This window comes from Dendrobates tinctorius, unplaced genomic scaffold, assembly GCF_039654945.1.
Source record: "Dendrobates tinctorius isolate UK_male_01 unplaced genomic scaffold, ASM3965494v1 ptg000089l, whole genome shotgun sequence".
NCBI classification, from domain to species: domain Eukaryota; kingdom Metazoa; phylum Chordata; class Amphibia; order Anura; family Dendrobatidae; genus Dendrobates; species Dendrobates tinctorius.
Window position 1 is genome coordinate 19,499,455 of NW_027361757.1, and position 16,311 is coordinate 19,515,765.

At 48.8% G+C, this 16,311-nt stretch overlaps 1 protein-coding gene across 1 annotated transcript in view; it reads left to right on the forward strand.

Moving 5' to 3' along the window:
* DDX21 (DExD-box helicase 21) overlaps positions 1-16,311 on the forward strand; it is a 63,520-nt gene that overhangs the window by 37,556 nt on the left and 9,653 nt on the right. The window contains exons 10-14 of the mRNA XM_073585882.1: positions 6,378-6,530; positions 6,619-6,780; positions 6,912-7,031; positions 7,290-7,363; positions 8,450-8,609. Coding sequence (XP_073441983.1) covers positions 6,378-6,530; positions 6,619-6,780; positions 6,912-7,031; positions 7,290-7,363; positions 8,450-8,609 — 669 coding nt within the window. The remainder of the gene's footprint in view (positions 1-6,377; positions 6,531-6,618; positions 6,781-6,911; positions 7,032-7,289; positions 7,364-8,449; positions 8,610-16,311) is intronic.

The following is a 16,311-nucleotide window of genomic DNA, read 5'->3' on the forward strand; positions in this document are numbered from 1 at the left end:
GGTTCCACCCATCCTTTTCAGAGCTGCTGCAGCAAAATGATTATTACGGAAGTATTTAGCAATTTCAACAACATTAGCCTTTATTTCTGGAACACTTAAGTCTTTGGCTAAGAGGTGCAGCAAATGAGCACTGCAACCATATGTTATTAGCAGCTTTGTATTCCCTCCCTGCTCTTCTAAATCTCTTCTCATCTTGGATACGTTTGCAGCATTGTCAGTGACCAAACTGCGTACTAGACATTTGAATTTTTGTTCACATGTCGTTATAGCTTTTACTGCCACTTTTTGTAAGTATTCTGCTGTGTGTGCATTTCCTGACGTATCAGTTGTTTGTGCAAGGAAGACTTTACCTTCTGTTGTTATACAAGCACATACAATAGGATCATTGTGGACATTACTCCACCCATCAATACTTAGGTTAACAATTTTACCCTCCAGAGTTGTTGCACATTGCTCCATTTCTCTGTAATACACTTGATCCAGCAGTTTCCCTGCAACATCAGCTCTGCTGGGTGGACTGTATCCTGGTCTCAGTGACTGAACCATATTAATGAAATGTGGGTTCTCAGTCAGACGGAAAGAAGAGTTCGTTGCATAAATAAACTGGGCAATTTTTTCATCAATCAACTCTTTTTCTAATCTGCTTGTTCTTATCACAAACCTATCTATGGTGGTTCCAGGAGGTAAAGGTTTTTTTCTTCCTTTTGGGTGATGGTGATATGTGGCTGTGGGTGTCTGATGATGCTGCTGCTGCTAATGAAGCACTATCCTGGATGGATAACTCTCAAACTGTAGAACAGGATGATGGTGATCTTGGAGGTGGATAGTTTCCAGAATCCATGAATTCCCCTAAACAAAAAAAGTCAATGGTGTTATTTTATTGTTTATACAATTTCTGCTTATTGTACACAACACATCACTGCCCCTGCCCCAAAAGGAATGTTTTTCTTCATAACTGTACCAAATAACAGTAACATGCAGTAATAATAAGAAATATAATTTTTCTCACACATGACAGTTCAGTCTTTAGAAATAGGATTCAATAAAAATGTTTACCAACCTGAAGATCCTGCCTGTTCAGAAGTGTTTCTTTGGTCATCTTCATCACCGCACTTCTCATGATGTTGCCTCAATCGCGCCACCAGGCCTTGCATCTCTTTGTTGCATCGTTTGCATTTTGCACGCATGCCTGCCTTACCGATAGGCGAAGGAGCTTCATTAAAATATTCCCAAACTGGGTCTCTTTTACGGCCTGCTGCCATTATAAGGAAAGAATGTAATAAACCTCAGATCGTACACACAAACAGATCCAGACTTGTCTGTCTGTGGCTATGCTGCAGTATTGTGCTCAAAGTTTCACTTTCATTTTCTTGTCTGCTTGCCCTTCCTCCTCCTCACACTTAGATTCACATTCTTCTTGTGTTGTGCAGATCTATTCCACTCCAAACAATCAGAAACATATTGTCTAACTTCTTGGACTTGGCACTGAAGGGGTTGATTCTGTACTCATAGGTTTGTAGAATAGGATTAAGGTCTTTTTCTCAACTCTGTTCATGTTGTAACATTTTTGCCGTGAAGAAGAGGCTGGGACCTCTGCGGAGTCAAATTCAGTTTTGAGAACTGCGTAAGTAAAGCGAGCGTCTGTGATAATATATGAGAGAAACTGCCCACTAATCCTACAGAAACCTCTGGAAGAGCATGGCATTGTGAATGTTACACATATACAGCCTTTATTCTACTGAGTTAAACAACTCAGCTTTATCTCATGATGGAAGAACCTTTGGATGGTAAAATATTTTCCTCAAAAAGCAGTTTATTGAAAAAAATCCGATTTAAATCAAAAAAATTCGTTTTTTTTTATTTTTTTTTTTTATTTTTTTAAAAAAACATTGATTTTTATCCACCCTGTCCACACGCCATTGAAAGAAGACCTTCCAGTATCTGTGATAGATACGTGAGGATGCTGGTTTTCTTGCCCTAATCATGATGTGAATAACCTGATGGGGAAAGTTTGGTCTCCCTCAGGACTGCGGCCTCAACGGTCATGCTGTTGAAATCAGAGTCTAAGAACTTTGGTGGAAGAAGGGGCCCTGCGAGAGAAGGTCTGGAAGCCTCCAGAGGGCATTGATGAGCATGTTCACCAGCTCCTCATACCAGGCCCTTCTTGGTCTGTCTGGAACTACCAGGATTACAGGCGTTCCTTCCGCCTATATCCTTTTCATGACTCTTGGAATAAAGGGGAGAGGCGGAAAAGGATAAGGCAACTGAAAATGTGACCACCGGGTCACTAGTGCATCAAAACCTATGAGTAGCGGATCCCGAGACCTGGCTACAAATAAAGGAACCTTGTGGTTCGTCTGAGACACCAGGAGGATGACGTCCGGTGAGCCCCATCCTTGGCATATTTGATTGAAAATGGTGGAATTGAAAGACCACTCACCAAATGTGAGACCCTGAAGACTCAGAAAATCGTCTGCCCAATTTTTCACCTCAGGAATGTGTACCGCTGATATGGCGGGAACGAGACACTCCGCCTGTCGCAGTATGTTACCTCTGCCATCTCCTGTTTGTTGCGAGTCCCTTCTTGATGTTTTAAGCCACGACAGTGGTGTCGTCCAATTTTATATGGACCTGCTGGCCTGCTAGGAAGGATGGTCAGCGGCGAAGGGCAAGAAAAAAATTGCCCTGATCTCCAGGAGATTGATTGGGAGAGCGGCTACTTAGGCATTCCAGTGACCCTGCGCTGATTGATGAAGAAAAAAACGATCCCCAACCAAGGAGGCTGGCGGCAGTAGTGATGACCTGCCACCAGAGAGGGTGGGAGGACCTCCCTCGTAGGACTGACGCTAATAGCCTCTGCAGGTCAGGGACTGCCTCCCTTTAAGAGGCGGTAGAATGGGCCGGTCCAGGGAAGTGGTCCTCTTGTCCCAAGCCGACACGAGGGCCAGCTGAAGGGGAACGGGTATGAAACTGGGCAAAGGGGAATGCCTCCATGGCAGTAATTATCTGCCCAGAACTTATGTCGTACCATAGGGAGAGAGAAGCTGGTCGCTTAGAGTACGGAACCCTCGTCAGAGGGTTAAGAACTTCACCATTGGAAAGAATACACTGCTTGTGCCATGTCAAACCTCATTCCTAGAAACACCAGGTGCTGGTGTTTTTTGAGGGTGGATCGGTTATAATAATAATCTTTATTTTTATATAGCGCTAACATATTCCGCAGCGCTTTACAGTTTTTGCACACATTTTCATCACTGTCCCCAATGGGGGCTCACAATCTGAATTCCCTAGCAGTATGTCTTTGGAGTGTGGGAGGAAACCGGAGTACCCGGAGGAAACCCACGCAAACACGGGGAGAACATACAAACTCCTTGCAGATGTTGTCCTTGGGGGGGATTCGAACCCAGGACCCAGGATTCGAACCCTAAGCCACCGTGCTGCCCACTGTTATGCACACCTTCAACCAGAGGGTGTGGCACACAGCATTGATGTCGCTGTTCTCCCCAGCGAAGCAACTGGCCGCATCAAAAGAGGCAGTCAAAAGGTATTTGCCGTCCTGCTCAATCTGGTCTGCCAAATCTGCCATCTCATCCAGAGAAGCTGCCTCTAGGATGCCCTGGCGAAGCATTCTTGCCCAAGCAGATATGAACTTTGCTACCAGGCTGAGGCAAAGATGGGCCAAAGACTCAAACTGCCTATCTTTAGTGCTCCTAAGAGACACACCGAATGGCAGGGACAAGACTGTCCTGGAAGACAGGCGCAAAACCAACGGGTCCTCCTTAGGGGACTCTGCCCATCTACCAACGAGGTCAGCGCTAAAGGAATAAAGAGTGCCTAGATTCTTCTTTCCCAGGAAGCACTTTTCAGGATGTTCCCAGAGTTTAGCCACGATGGCTTCAAATTCCCTTTCATAGGAGAAAGTCTGGGAGGGGCGGTTTACTCGCTTGAGGGAAACTGAGTGCTCCTGAGCAGGTGCCTCGTTCTCCTTGAGATTCAGGGTTTGGATAATTGCCAAGATAAGGCTATTGACCATATCCTGTGTCTTTGAGATCTGGTCCAAATTGGACTCAGACTGGGAATCCGCATCCGATCCAAAGGTCACCTCCGAGGAGGGGGCCTGGGGAGAGGAGGGCATCCTAAAGGGGAAATGGAAAGAGCCCGCTTCCTGTGCTACATACCCGATCTGTCCCTGCTAAGGTCATGGTCAGGTGCATGCAAATCACCGTGAGAGACGTGTGCCGTGGTGACTGCAGACGGATTTGAAAGACGATCCAGGACCAGGGACTCTTAATACATTGTCAGGTTGGAGACCGACTGTGACATGGCAACAGCTCACTCCGGAGGGAGGGGTGTGCTCTCATCCCAGGCGTTGGTGCTCCTGTGGGGTGGACGTGGTGCAGGACTGCGCAGGAAGGGGAAAGCGGGCCTGAAGACTACTTTCTTTTGCAGAGGGCACATGCATACTGGAAATAGTTGGCTTAGAGGGGCAACGAGAAGCCTTTCTCCTACGCCTCATTGGGGGACACAGACATTGGGTGTTGTGCTGCTTGCCACTAGGAGGACACTAAACCAGAAAAAAGTTAACTCCTCCCCTGCAGTATACACCCTCTCACTGGATGAGATTTCTCCAGTTCTTGCTTAGTGTCTATAGGAGGCACTTGGGTCTGGTTTCGGCTTAGAGGGGCAACGAGAAGCCTTTTTAGGGTTGGGCATAAATCATCTGGGAAGGGCAACAGAGAGAATAGATCCTACCCATATCCGGATGACCAGCGGTGATCATGTGGGTGCCTGTGTCCATGTGTTAGCAGACATGGAGAGGTTCTGATGGGTAGTCCTATCTGCCGGGGCACAAGCTAAAAGCAGAGCATCGGCTGTGCCGAGCCACAGCAAGCACGGCGCACTGCGGTGGGCGTGCCTGAAAAGCCGAATGGTGTGCTGAGCCCAGGTAAGTGCGATGCTGCGGTTGGAGTGCCTAAAAGCCGGCCTGTGAGGGAAGCTAAAGTACCCCTCTGGCCGCATTGCTGGGGGTGTGTACCAGCAGGGAGAGGAAGCTCCATGATAGGAGCAAAAGCGTGTCAGGAAGACGCGCACTGAAGCTGGGGGCGTGGCCAGGTCTGCAGCCAAGAGAAGCCCTTCTATTGGCTGAAAAAAGGGCATGCGATTCAAAAACGCAGAGATGGGCGGCCGGAGGAAGCCAGACATGGCCAGGAATATGATGCTATGGCCGCCGAATACACGCACAGAGCGAGGGACGTGGGCGAGAATCACCGGCCAGAGAAAAGGAAAAGGGGGGAACAGAATGGTTGAGGCGCTGGGGAGGCGTGTCCAGCCAGGGGAATGAGCCGGTCAGCAAGAATGAAGGCGCCTCTCTGAAGACACATCGGGGAGGTGTGTCCCTTCCGGGAGGAGGCCGAGAAGACGTGCGGAAACCGGGATAATAAAGGTGCAAAATTCAAATGCGCGGCGAGGAGTCTGGTGAGTCCCATAGGCTGGGGAAGCCGTGGGACTGACAGTGGCCGGGGCTGTACGGGAAACAAGCCAGCTTGTCCCCAGCTAAGGGAAGGTGCCATGCGCCGCTGCTGGGGGGAGATGTACAGACCTGCTGGTGTGTCCATGGTTCTCTTCACTGATGAGGATTGCATCAGGAGACCTCTGGTGGGAGAGGGTCGCTGGGAACAGGGATCCTCCTTCCCGCACCGTCTTCGGACGGTGTAGAAGACTGCATCAACCCCTTATGAGAAGGGGGGAGGCCACCGCTGGTGTCCACAGTCTTCCTCTCAGCCCTCCAAGGGGAATATGCAAAGGACCGGCCACCGGAAATCACCCTGAAACACCTGTAAAGGTGACAGGGGATAAGGTCCTGCCTGCGAGTCTGAGTGGGCGATGTGGGTGACACCAAACTTCTCTCTGTCGCATGAGTGTGGGAAAACAATGTAAGAATTTACACCCTGTTACCCTGAATACAAAGATCCTGAGAAACAAAGGAAAAAGATTAATAAAACACAACAAGATACCTGAAAAAAAAAAAAAAACTGCGGATCTGGGATCAGATCCAGGTCTGCCTCCTACAGATACGAAGATTAAACTGAGGTACTTGGTTCCTGTCAGTGGGTGTATACTACTGGGGAGGTGCTATTTCCTTTTTTTGCTTAGTGTCAGCCTCCTAGTGACAGCAGCATGCACCCAATGGTTACCGGTGTCCCCCAATGAAGAGAAAAAGCTTAATTTAGTGCAGTCAGTATTGGCTACATGAACCATGCTGGTGAATACATTTATTTTCTGATTTTGCTTTTTAGAGAGTAGCCTTACTTGATTATTGTGCAGGGTAGTTATCATTCTCTACTGCATTTTGAGATGGTGTGACTTCTTTTTTGCAGCATTTGGCCATCGAGTGTGGCAGATACCAGAAAGAAGTAGTCCTCGGTGATATCATTCAGGTGTACAGTGGAAGCCATGGAAAAACCATCGTCTTCTGTGACTCCAAGTTAGAAGCTCATGAGTTGTCAACAAATTGCGGCTCATTAAAACAGGTTAGCATGGCTGATATTTGCAATGTACTAACAGTGGACTATAAAGATAAGCAAAGAGCCTTAATTTTTTTTTATCATTTCTTTTCAGTCTGCCAAAGCATTACATGGGGATCTTCAACAAAAAGAGCGTGAAGTCATCATGAAAGGCTTTAGAAATGGATCTTTTAATGTTTTAATTGCTACCAATGTTGCTGCCCGTGGTCTGGACATTCCCGAAGTTGATCTTGTTGTGTTATACTCTGCACCAAAGGTGAGTGGCGTTACTTGTGTTGTTGGAGTTTATAGTTTAGTGAGGTAAGGGGGAATTCGGAAATGATTTGAATGTTATATTGTGTAACACTGACAACTGTACCATTGTTAATTTACCTATCAACCTCACAGGAAGCTGACGCTTATGTTCACCGATCAGGACGTACTGGCAGAGCAGGACGCACAGGAATTTGCATTTCTCTTTATGAACCCAGAGACAGATATTACTTGCAAAATGTTGAGAGAAGTACGGTATGTAAAAGTAAATCGTTTCTCTTTATACACAGTGCACAGATGATGACTTATAGTAAGATAATTGGTGACTATACTAAACCCTTTCAGTAAGCTTCAACTTGTGATTTATTTGGACTCTTAAAGACCAATGTACTGAGATCTAGTGTCTACAGCTCTTACCCTGATGAACTGTGACATTAGTATGTAAACTGAAATATAACGATATTTGTCTTCTTGACATTAGTATGTAATATAACGATATTTGTCTTCTTGTAGGGAATCACCTTCAAGAGAGTTGCTGCCCCAACTGTATTGAATGTCGCCAAGTCATCCAGTGCTGATGCTATCAAGTAATTATATATATTTTCTTATCACAACACTGATATGTCTGCTATTAATAGTTTGTGCACAATGTAAGGAGTGTTTAGAGTTGGTGCGAATTGATTTGCTGAATGCAGTCTGTATGGGTGCCCTAAGAACTGCCTCTCAAAGAGAACCTGTCAGCATGACTGTAACTTACAGTAAAGATATGGCTGTAATACACATTAAGCTGATATCTTTTGATAAAAAAAAATCCACTTAAAAGCCATAACATTTTTAATCGGCATTTGAAGTTTTCTGCTAATTGGCTTTCTGTGCACAGGAGCTGGAATGTACACAGGGTCCTATCCTCCCTGTCTGACTTCTCAGACCCTCTAGGCAGGGCTGTGGAGTTGGTAAGCCAAACCTTCGACGACTCAATTTCTATGACACTGACTCCACGATTCCGACTCCCTCATACGAGGCCGGTGGAGTTGGTAAGCCAAACCTCCGATTCCAACTTCAAAATTTCCATGACTCCGACTCCACCAAAATGGGCTCCGACTCCAAGACTCAGACTACACAGCCCTGCCTCTAGGTTTTTTTTTTTTTTTTTGTTTGTTTTTTTTTTAAAGTCCCGGCAACCGTAGCTCTTTTGATTATCCAGTCCATTGTGATATAACATGTTTGTGTCTGCAACAATGTCACGCCAGGCAGGCTAATCAAGAGGAACTTCCAATGCCAGAAGTAAAGCATGGCTCTTGTAGCTCCTGTCCAGTGGCCAAAAATGACTGACATAATCGATGGACCGTGTACTGCAAGTCAATTAATAATATCTCTAGGAGTGTTATTTAGGTGCAAAATGGGGGTTGCTTGACAGACCTTTGAGATGACTGGATGACTGGTGTGCTGAGTGATCTCTTGGTATAGCAGATGTGACTATATACAGTGTGTGTGTGTGTATGTATGTGTGTATATATATATATATATATATATATATATATATATATATATATATATATATATATATATATATATATATATATATATATTTTTTTTTTTTTAAAAGTGGATAGATGACTACTTGGCTTTTGTCGCAGCTTGGTAACTCTTCTATCCTCCCCACCTTCCCCCAGGTCATTGGACTCTGTTCCAGCTGATGTCATTGAGCATTTTAAACCTTATGCTGAAGAGCTAATTGAGAAGAAGGGAGCCCTGGATGCGTTGGCTGCAGCATTGGCTCATATTTCTGGGGCCTCCTCTCTGAAGCAGCGATCACTTCTTAACTTGGAGCCGGTGAGAAATTTTGCTTTAAAGAAGCACTCCCATCAAAGTTTTTAGCCTCTTAATATTTTGCAGTCATCATAATGTATGGCACTGTGTATCTATAATTGCTCTTTCTCCTACGCCTCATTGGGGGACACACAGTGGGGTGTTATGCTGCTTGCCACTAGGAGGACACTAAGTAAACACAGAAAAAAGTTAACTCCTCCCCTACAGTATACACCCTCTCACTGACTGGGAATTCCCCAGTTCTTGCTTAGTGTCTGTAGGAGGCACATGGGTCTGGCTTCAAACCCCACCGTTTTTATTTTATTTTTGAATTTTCTGTAAATTTTTATTTTTTAATTAACGGAGTGAAGGGGGAGACGGTTCCTTTCTACGGCCCGCTCTCCCCCGAACCAACAACAGGCAAGCATGCGGAGTATACCTCGCCGTACACTTTCCTGCGACGACTGGGGCTGATTCTTCTGGCGATGGTTCCTTTACGGTCCCAGTACCCCTCACTGATACAAGGGCGAGTGCACGGAGAAGATTTGACTGGCGCTTTCGGATGCCCTGAATCAGCCCCATAGCTCTCCATCCCCCTGCCCATAGGGTGGATCGATTGAGCAATACCCCTGTAACAACCTCTCCGGCTCTGCTACATCGCCCAGGAGCTTTTTTTTACCTCAGAATCTGAGATGGAATGAAACTGCAGGCTACTAGACAGCGCAGACGGAGCGAGCACTGGATTGGAGGTATGGGGACGGGTCCTGGTCCCTGGGAAAAGCGCTGACAGAGTCTCAACGGTGGCATACCGGCACCCTGTCGCGGCTCGCCACGGGTAGGCCCCAAAAATTTAGTCCCCGGCTTTTCGGCCTATTAGGCCGTATTTACATTGCGCCGCCCACTGTTAGCAACGCCACCCACGTCTTTGGCGCCTCTCGCTCTGTACGAGAGGTGCCCTGCTAGTCTCGCGGGGCATGTCCTTAACTCCTTTTCTGCTCCTCAGGCTGTGTGACGGCTGCGGGGGTGCGCGCATGGACGGACAACACCTGGTGACGCTACAGGGCCACCGATATTCCTCCCAGGGACACAGCGTCAGGACCGCGGGTAAGCTGCAGCTGCTCTCAGAGAAAAGCTTAACCCCTTCGCTGCACATTCCTTGCAGCTGCAGCCCAGGCTCTGCTTGTAACCCTTTCACGGGCACTATGTCTCAGTCTAAGGAAGCAAAAAGGGGGGTACCGCTGGTACCTATTGTAACACTGCCTTGCCCAGTACCCAGACTAATCTGCTATGCACGGATTGCGACCCGACTTGTGCTAAAACGACGCCTCTGCAAGGTTCTCCCTGCGTTTAGTTCCCCTGTGTGGGCCGCGTTCTTGTCACGGTCTGTGGAGTCACTGACCAAGGCTATAGACTCCTCCGGGAATCCTCTTTAAGTCAGAACGTGTCTTTACCGCCCGAGGAGGGCTTTGGCGATGGCTGGGAACCGTCCGCCAGCAGGGGCCGTGCTGGTTCAAGGGATCCTCAGGTCTCTAGAAAGCGGACCCATGACGCATCCCCTAGTCACGCTCGCGATTCAGCATCGGCGAGTTCTGTCTCTCGCTCTCCCTCTCCTAATGTTCGCAGAGAACATGTCTCTGAATTCGTGTCTGACATGTCAGTCCCTCAGAATTCCCCAAATGTCCATGAATCGCTTGATTCTCTTGACAGTCAGTCAACAAGTTTCTGACGTTGGACGAGGAGAATATTCCCGCTCCGGAACACGTTATCTCCTTTAAGAAGACTAAACGTGTACGCAGGGTATTTGCCAGCCATCCGGAGTTGAAGGACATTGTCTAGAAACTTAGGAACCGACCACATAAGCGGTTCACAGGGCAAAAGCCTATCGAGGCTAATTACCCCTTTACTCCAAATCTATTGAAGGATTGGTTACAGTCCCCCTTGGTGGTTCCTCCTGTATTGTGCCTTGCACCTAAAACGCTTCGATCCATTTCTGAGGGCTCTTCAGTCAGAAACCCCTCCAATTGTCAAATTGGCTACCTCGCCAGTTCAGTTTTTGGAGCTTCAGGAGCGGCTCTTTTTTTTTCCCCATCTTTCGCGGCGACTTGAGTGGCTAAGGCAATGGCCACTTGGGCAGAAGGCTTAATTACTGCCTTCCAAGGTAGCAATCCTCCTCCGGAGACGACCAGTGTCGCCAAGCAGATAATTCACGCAGGGGACTTTGCAGTAGACGCCTCTTTAGATGCCGCTAATTGCGCTGCTAAGCCAACCGCTAATGCAGCCTCCCATCAGAAGAGCCCTATGGCTACGCGACTGGCGGGCAGATTCCACCACCACAGACTTCTCTGCCGTATCAAACTGGTCGCCTGTTTGGAGAAGAAACTAGACCAGCTCATTTCTGACACTTCCGGGGGGGGGGGGGAGTAGGTTTCTTCCCCAACAAAGGGCTGCCCGTCCGTTTTCGTAATCAACAGCAGCCGACTCGTTTTTTTGACCTTTTTCGCAACCGCTCCAGCTGGTCCTCCACAACCATCTCTTCCGGATCATGTCGGTCCCCGTGTGGAGACAGAGGTTCCCAGGTCTCTCACAGACCTAGCCGCTCTTAGAAACCCAGGCCGACAGCCTCTGGATCTAAGGAACTAGATCCCATAGATCCCCCCACTCAGTGACTTGTTGTGGTATCTGGCAGAAACCGACAAAGTAGGCAGCCGTCTGCTGTCATTCAGTCACAGCCTTCCTTCGGGCCGTTCATGCGCCGCAAAGGGACGGAGTCATCCTTTCGCTGTTTTTTTTTTTTTTTTTTTTTTTTTTTTAATCAAACCTTTCTTTCTGGTTCCAAAGAAGGAACGAACGATGCGGTCCATACTGGACCTCAAGCTGTTAAATAAGTTTGTCAAAGTAAGGCGATTCCGAATGGAATTCCTCCAATCGGTATCGCCTCCATGCAAAAGGGAGAGTCCCTATCATCCAGCAGTCTTGCAATTCGAGAAAAACACTTCTAGTTCATTGCCTTGCCCTTTGGTCTCGCCACCGCCCCCAGGGTCTATACCAAGGCCATGGCGGCTGTTATGGCCATTCTCCACGCTCGGGAAGTGGTGGTACTGCCGTATCTGGACGACCTGCTGATCAAGGGTCCATCCCTTCGAGCCTGCGAGAAATCCGTGGATATCACAGTAAATACTTTCTTGCCTGGGTCGGAAGATAAACTTCGAAAAGTCTTCCCCAACACCGCTCCAGCAGAGTTCCTTTTTGGAATTGATCTTGGACTCTTCCCGCGGGTTGGTCATTCTCACTCCAGAAAAGGCCCGAGCTTACAACAGGCAGCGCGGACTTCTTTCCCGACCGGTTTCTCACTTCATACGTTTTCAGCTTGATAGTTCTCTGAAACATGGTGGCAGCAATGGGAGCGGTTCCATTTCCGCCCTTTATAACATGCGTTGCTGTTAACTTGGGACAAGAACCCGTTCTCCCTGGACCGCCGGTTCCTTTTGTCCCTGCGGGTCAGACGAGCCCTCAAGCGGGGGACACTGAAATCCTCCCTGAGTTAAGGGAAGTTCTTTCTCCCAGTACGATGGTTGGTGGTGACCATCGACGCCAGTTCCCTAGGCTGGTTTGCGGTTTTTTCTTCGTCACCACACAGCACAGGGTCGTTGGTTAATTCGAGAGTCATGTCTCCCCATCAACATCTTGGACATTCGAGCGATCAAATTAGCTCTACTGAGTTTCCACCATCTCCTCGCAGGTCACCTCATCAGGATCCAATCCGTCAGGGAGGTACTCCGAGCAGGATGGACCTGCACGAAGTGAGTCACATCCTCCATTGGGCCGAGACCAACCATTCTCCCTCACCCATGACAGCACCACGGAGAGAGGGGGTCCGCCCATCAAGGACAGGAACCTACAGACAAAAGAGCGGCACCTCTCCTCCGCCCCCAGTTGGGTTCCTGTCCTTGACGGGTGAACCACGGCAGCAGGAGCGCAGCACTTACCGGGGTGAAGATCCGGGACCGTCCGTCCGCGGTCAGACAGCGGGGAGGCCCCTGTCGCGGAGGGGTCGGTTGCCGAAGCCGCCACCGCTGCAGCTGAGGGGCTGTCCAGGGTGAGCGGGCGGGGAGGACCGGGCCGCCGCTCCGGGAGGAGTAGGGGCCGGGGGACGCCGGTATAGGGGCAGCGCCGGGTACAGAGGTGTACCAAGATGGCGCTGCCCCGGAAATAGGAGGGTCCGTTTTTCAGAAGATTGTGGAAATGTGGGGAACCCCAGACATAGACTTATTTGCAGACCACAAAAACAAAAAAGTGGAAGCATTCTGTTCTCTAAATCCCAAAGGGAATCCTCGGACCCTGGACGCATTTATGCTCCCATGAACACGGGGACTACTGTATGCCTTCCCACCGACCATTCTCCTCCCGGCGGTGATAAGGAAAGTCAGGGAAGAGGGGGCTCGGGTAATACTTATAGCCCCTTTCTGGCCAAAAAGAACATGGTTTTCATGGCTCAGAATAATGTCAGTAACCGACCCCTGGGTTCTACCAGATCTCCCCGACCTTCTATCGCAGGGTCCTGTGCTACACCCCCAAGCAGTGAACCTCCATTTAACAGCATGGAATTTGAAAGGTCACTGCTGAGGGGGAAAGGATTTTCAGAAAATCTAATTTTCCACGTTGCAAAAAAGTAGAAAACCAATTACAACCAGAGCCTATGGTAGAACCTGGAGGAAATTCCTATCCAGTTCGGGGGCAAAGGTTCAGGATGGAATACAAATGGATAAAATCCTGGAATTCCTCCAAAGGGGGTTAGAACAGGGACTAGCGACTAACACACTTGAGGGTACAGGTAGCGGCCCTAGGCGCCCTCTATAATCAGGAGGTGGCGAGCGACCCTTGGGTATCACGGTTTGAGGGCCGCAGCCAGGTCTAGACCAATAACTACCCAGAAAGTACCATCATGGGATCTGAACTTAGTGTTGTCAGCCCTAACAGGACCCCCATTCGAGCCTATCCAGTCAGCTCCACTAAAGACCCTATCATTAAAAACGATACTGCTAGTGGCCCTAACATCTGCTCGCAGAGTGAGTGCATTCAAGCCTTATCGGCAATACCCCCATTCATTAAAATTATGGAGGATAGAATTATATTGAAACCTGACCCTGCATATTTGCCTAAGGTAGCAACACACTTCCATAGATCACAGGAGGTAGTCCTTCCTTCCTTCTGCCCAAACCCTACGAATAGGGGAGAGGAGAAATTTCACACATTAGATGTGAGGAGGTGCTTAGTGCACTACCTAGAGGCCACCAAGGGATGTAGGAAGGAAGGATCTCTCTTTGTGTGTTTCCAGGGACCTCGGAAGGGGCTCGGGGCGTCCAAAAGTACCCTGGCAAGATGGATAAGGGATGCGATTGCCCTGGCATACTCATGCAGTGGGAATACCATCCCGGAGGGTCTAAAAGCCCACTCTACGAGAGCAATGGCGACCTCATGGGCAGAAAGATCAGAGGTATCAATAGAGCAGATCTGTAAGGCGGCCACCTGGTCAACACCTTCTACCTTTTTCAAACACTATCGCCTAGATCTAGCCTCTGCGTCTGACCTGACCTTCGGGAGAAGGGTCCTTCAGGCGGTGGTCCCTCCTTAAGCTACCAATCTCTGAAATTCTCTCCGTGGTGCTGTCATGGGTGAGGGAGAATAGCTTAGTTACTCACCGATAACGGTGTTTCTCGGAACCCATGACAGCACCCGCTTAATTCCCCCCCCCCCCCCCCTTTTTCACGTGTGCGGTGAGCACGATTTAATGTGTGTAGAGTGTGTTCTTAGACACGAGGCTTCTCTATAAGTATACAAATTATAATGTTATGTATATACTTTTGTTGTTAACTAACCGGGAGACCCTCTGATGCTCTGTAACCAACTGGGGGCGGAGGAGAGGTGCCGCTCTTTTGTCTGTAGGTTCCTGTCCTTGATGGGCGGACCCCCTCTCTCCGTGGTGCTGTCATGGTTCCGAGAAACACCGTTATCGGTTAGTAACTAAGCTATTCGCCCATCTCCGCAATCCACACCCTAGGTGTGGACAATTGGGCGGTGGCTTTTCTCTGTCGCCAAGGCCTTGCCTCAGGGGAGTGGCCTCTTCATCTGGAAGTTTTTTTTCAGCACATCTGCCATCGCTGGGGGACTCCGGATGTGGATCACATGGCCTAAAGACTAAACAGGGTTCCTCAATTCATTACCCGATCGTGCGATCCATGCGCCATCCGAGCGGACACCCTAGTTCTGCCGTGGCATCTGTTCCGGCTCCTGTGCATTCTTCCCTTGCTCCCGAGGGTCATCAAGAAAATTAGAGCAGAGGGAATACCAGTGATCCTAGTCGTGCCAGACTGGTCGCGCCGGCCATGGTATGCAGAACTAGTACAACTAGTCGCCGGCGTTCCCTGGCGACTTCCAGATCGCATGGATCTACTCTTACAGGGCCAGATTTACCACCAGAACTCCGGGACCCTGTCTTTAACGGCGTGGCGTTTGAATCTTGGTTTTTAGCACAGGCTGTTTTTTTTTTTTTTTTTTTTCTCCCGATGCGATCTCCACCATGATTAATGTTAGGAAGCCCGTGTCCATGCGCACTTACCACCGCACCTGGAGAACCTTCTTCTCGTCGTGCAAGGACCATGGTTGATCCCCACTGGTGTTTTTCTTTTCTTTCCATATTGGAATTCCTACAATCCTGATTAACGTCAGGTCTCGCGCTTAGCTCGCTCAAGGGCCAGATTTCAGCCTTGTCAGTGCTATTCCAATGCAAAATTGCCACCGGACTTCAGATGAAGACATTCATTCAGAGTGTCTACCAGGTGGCGCCTCTATATTTTAAGGGCCATTGGAATCATGGGACTTTAACTTGGTTCTCGGAGCTTTACAGGAGGCTCTTTTCGACCCACTGCAGGACGTACCACTAGCTATTCTCTCTTGGAAGGTGGTCTTTCTAGCGGCAATTACGTCAGTTACACAAGATTCTGAATTGGCAACCCTGTCCTGCCATCCTCCGTTCCTGAATTTTCATCAGGACGAGGCAGCTCTCAGGACGTCCCCGTCTTTCCTGCCCGAAGTCGGGTCGTCTTTTCATCTCAATGAAAAAATTGTTTGGCCTTCCTTCTGTCTGGCTCCAGTCCATTGCATTGAGAGGGCCTTCCACACCCTTGATGTGGTCAGGGCTCTGAGACGGTACATCTCGCGGATGGCTCCCTTCCACAAGTCAGATGCCCTGTTCGTACTTCCACAGGGGCATAGGAAGGGTCTAACCGCATCAAAAACCACGATAGCCAGGTGGATTTGCTTGGCTGTTCAGGAATCCTACCGTGTCTGGGACACACCTATCCCAACAGGGATTCAGGCGACTTCTATCCGCTCAGTGGGCGCGACGCTTCTTGGGCCATTCGGCACCAGGCGTCGGCAGAACAGGTCTTCAACGCTGCGACTTAGTCCAGCCTGCATACCTTTACAAAACATTACCCAATTCTTTCTCAGGCCTGTCTGCAAGGCTGCGACTTGGTCTAGCCTGCATACCTTTACAAAACATTACCAAATTCATGCTCAGGCCTCTGCGGATGCAGCTCTTGGCAGACGCATCCTGCAATCGGCAGTACCACAGTGTTAAGCCAGTGGTACATTGGTTATTAGCAGTTGTATGCTCCCCACCCAGGGACTGCTTTAGGACGTCCCACTGTCTGTGTCCCCCAATGAG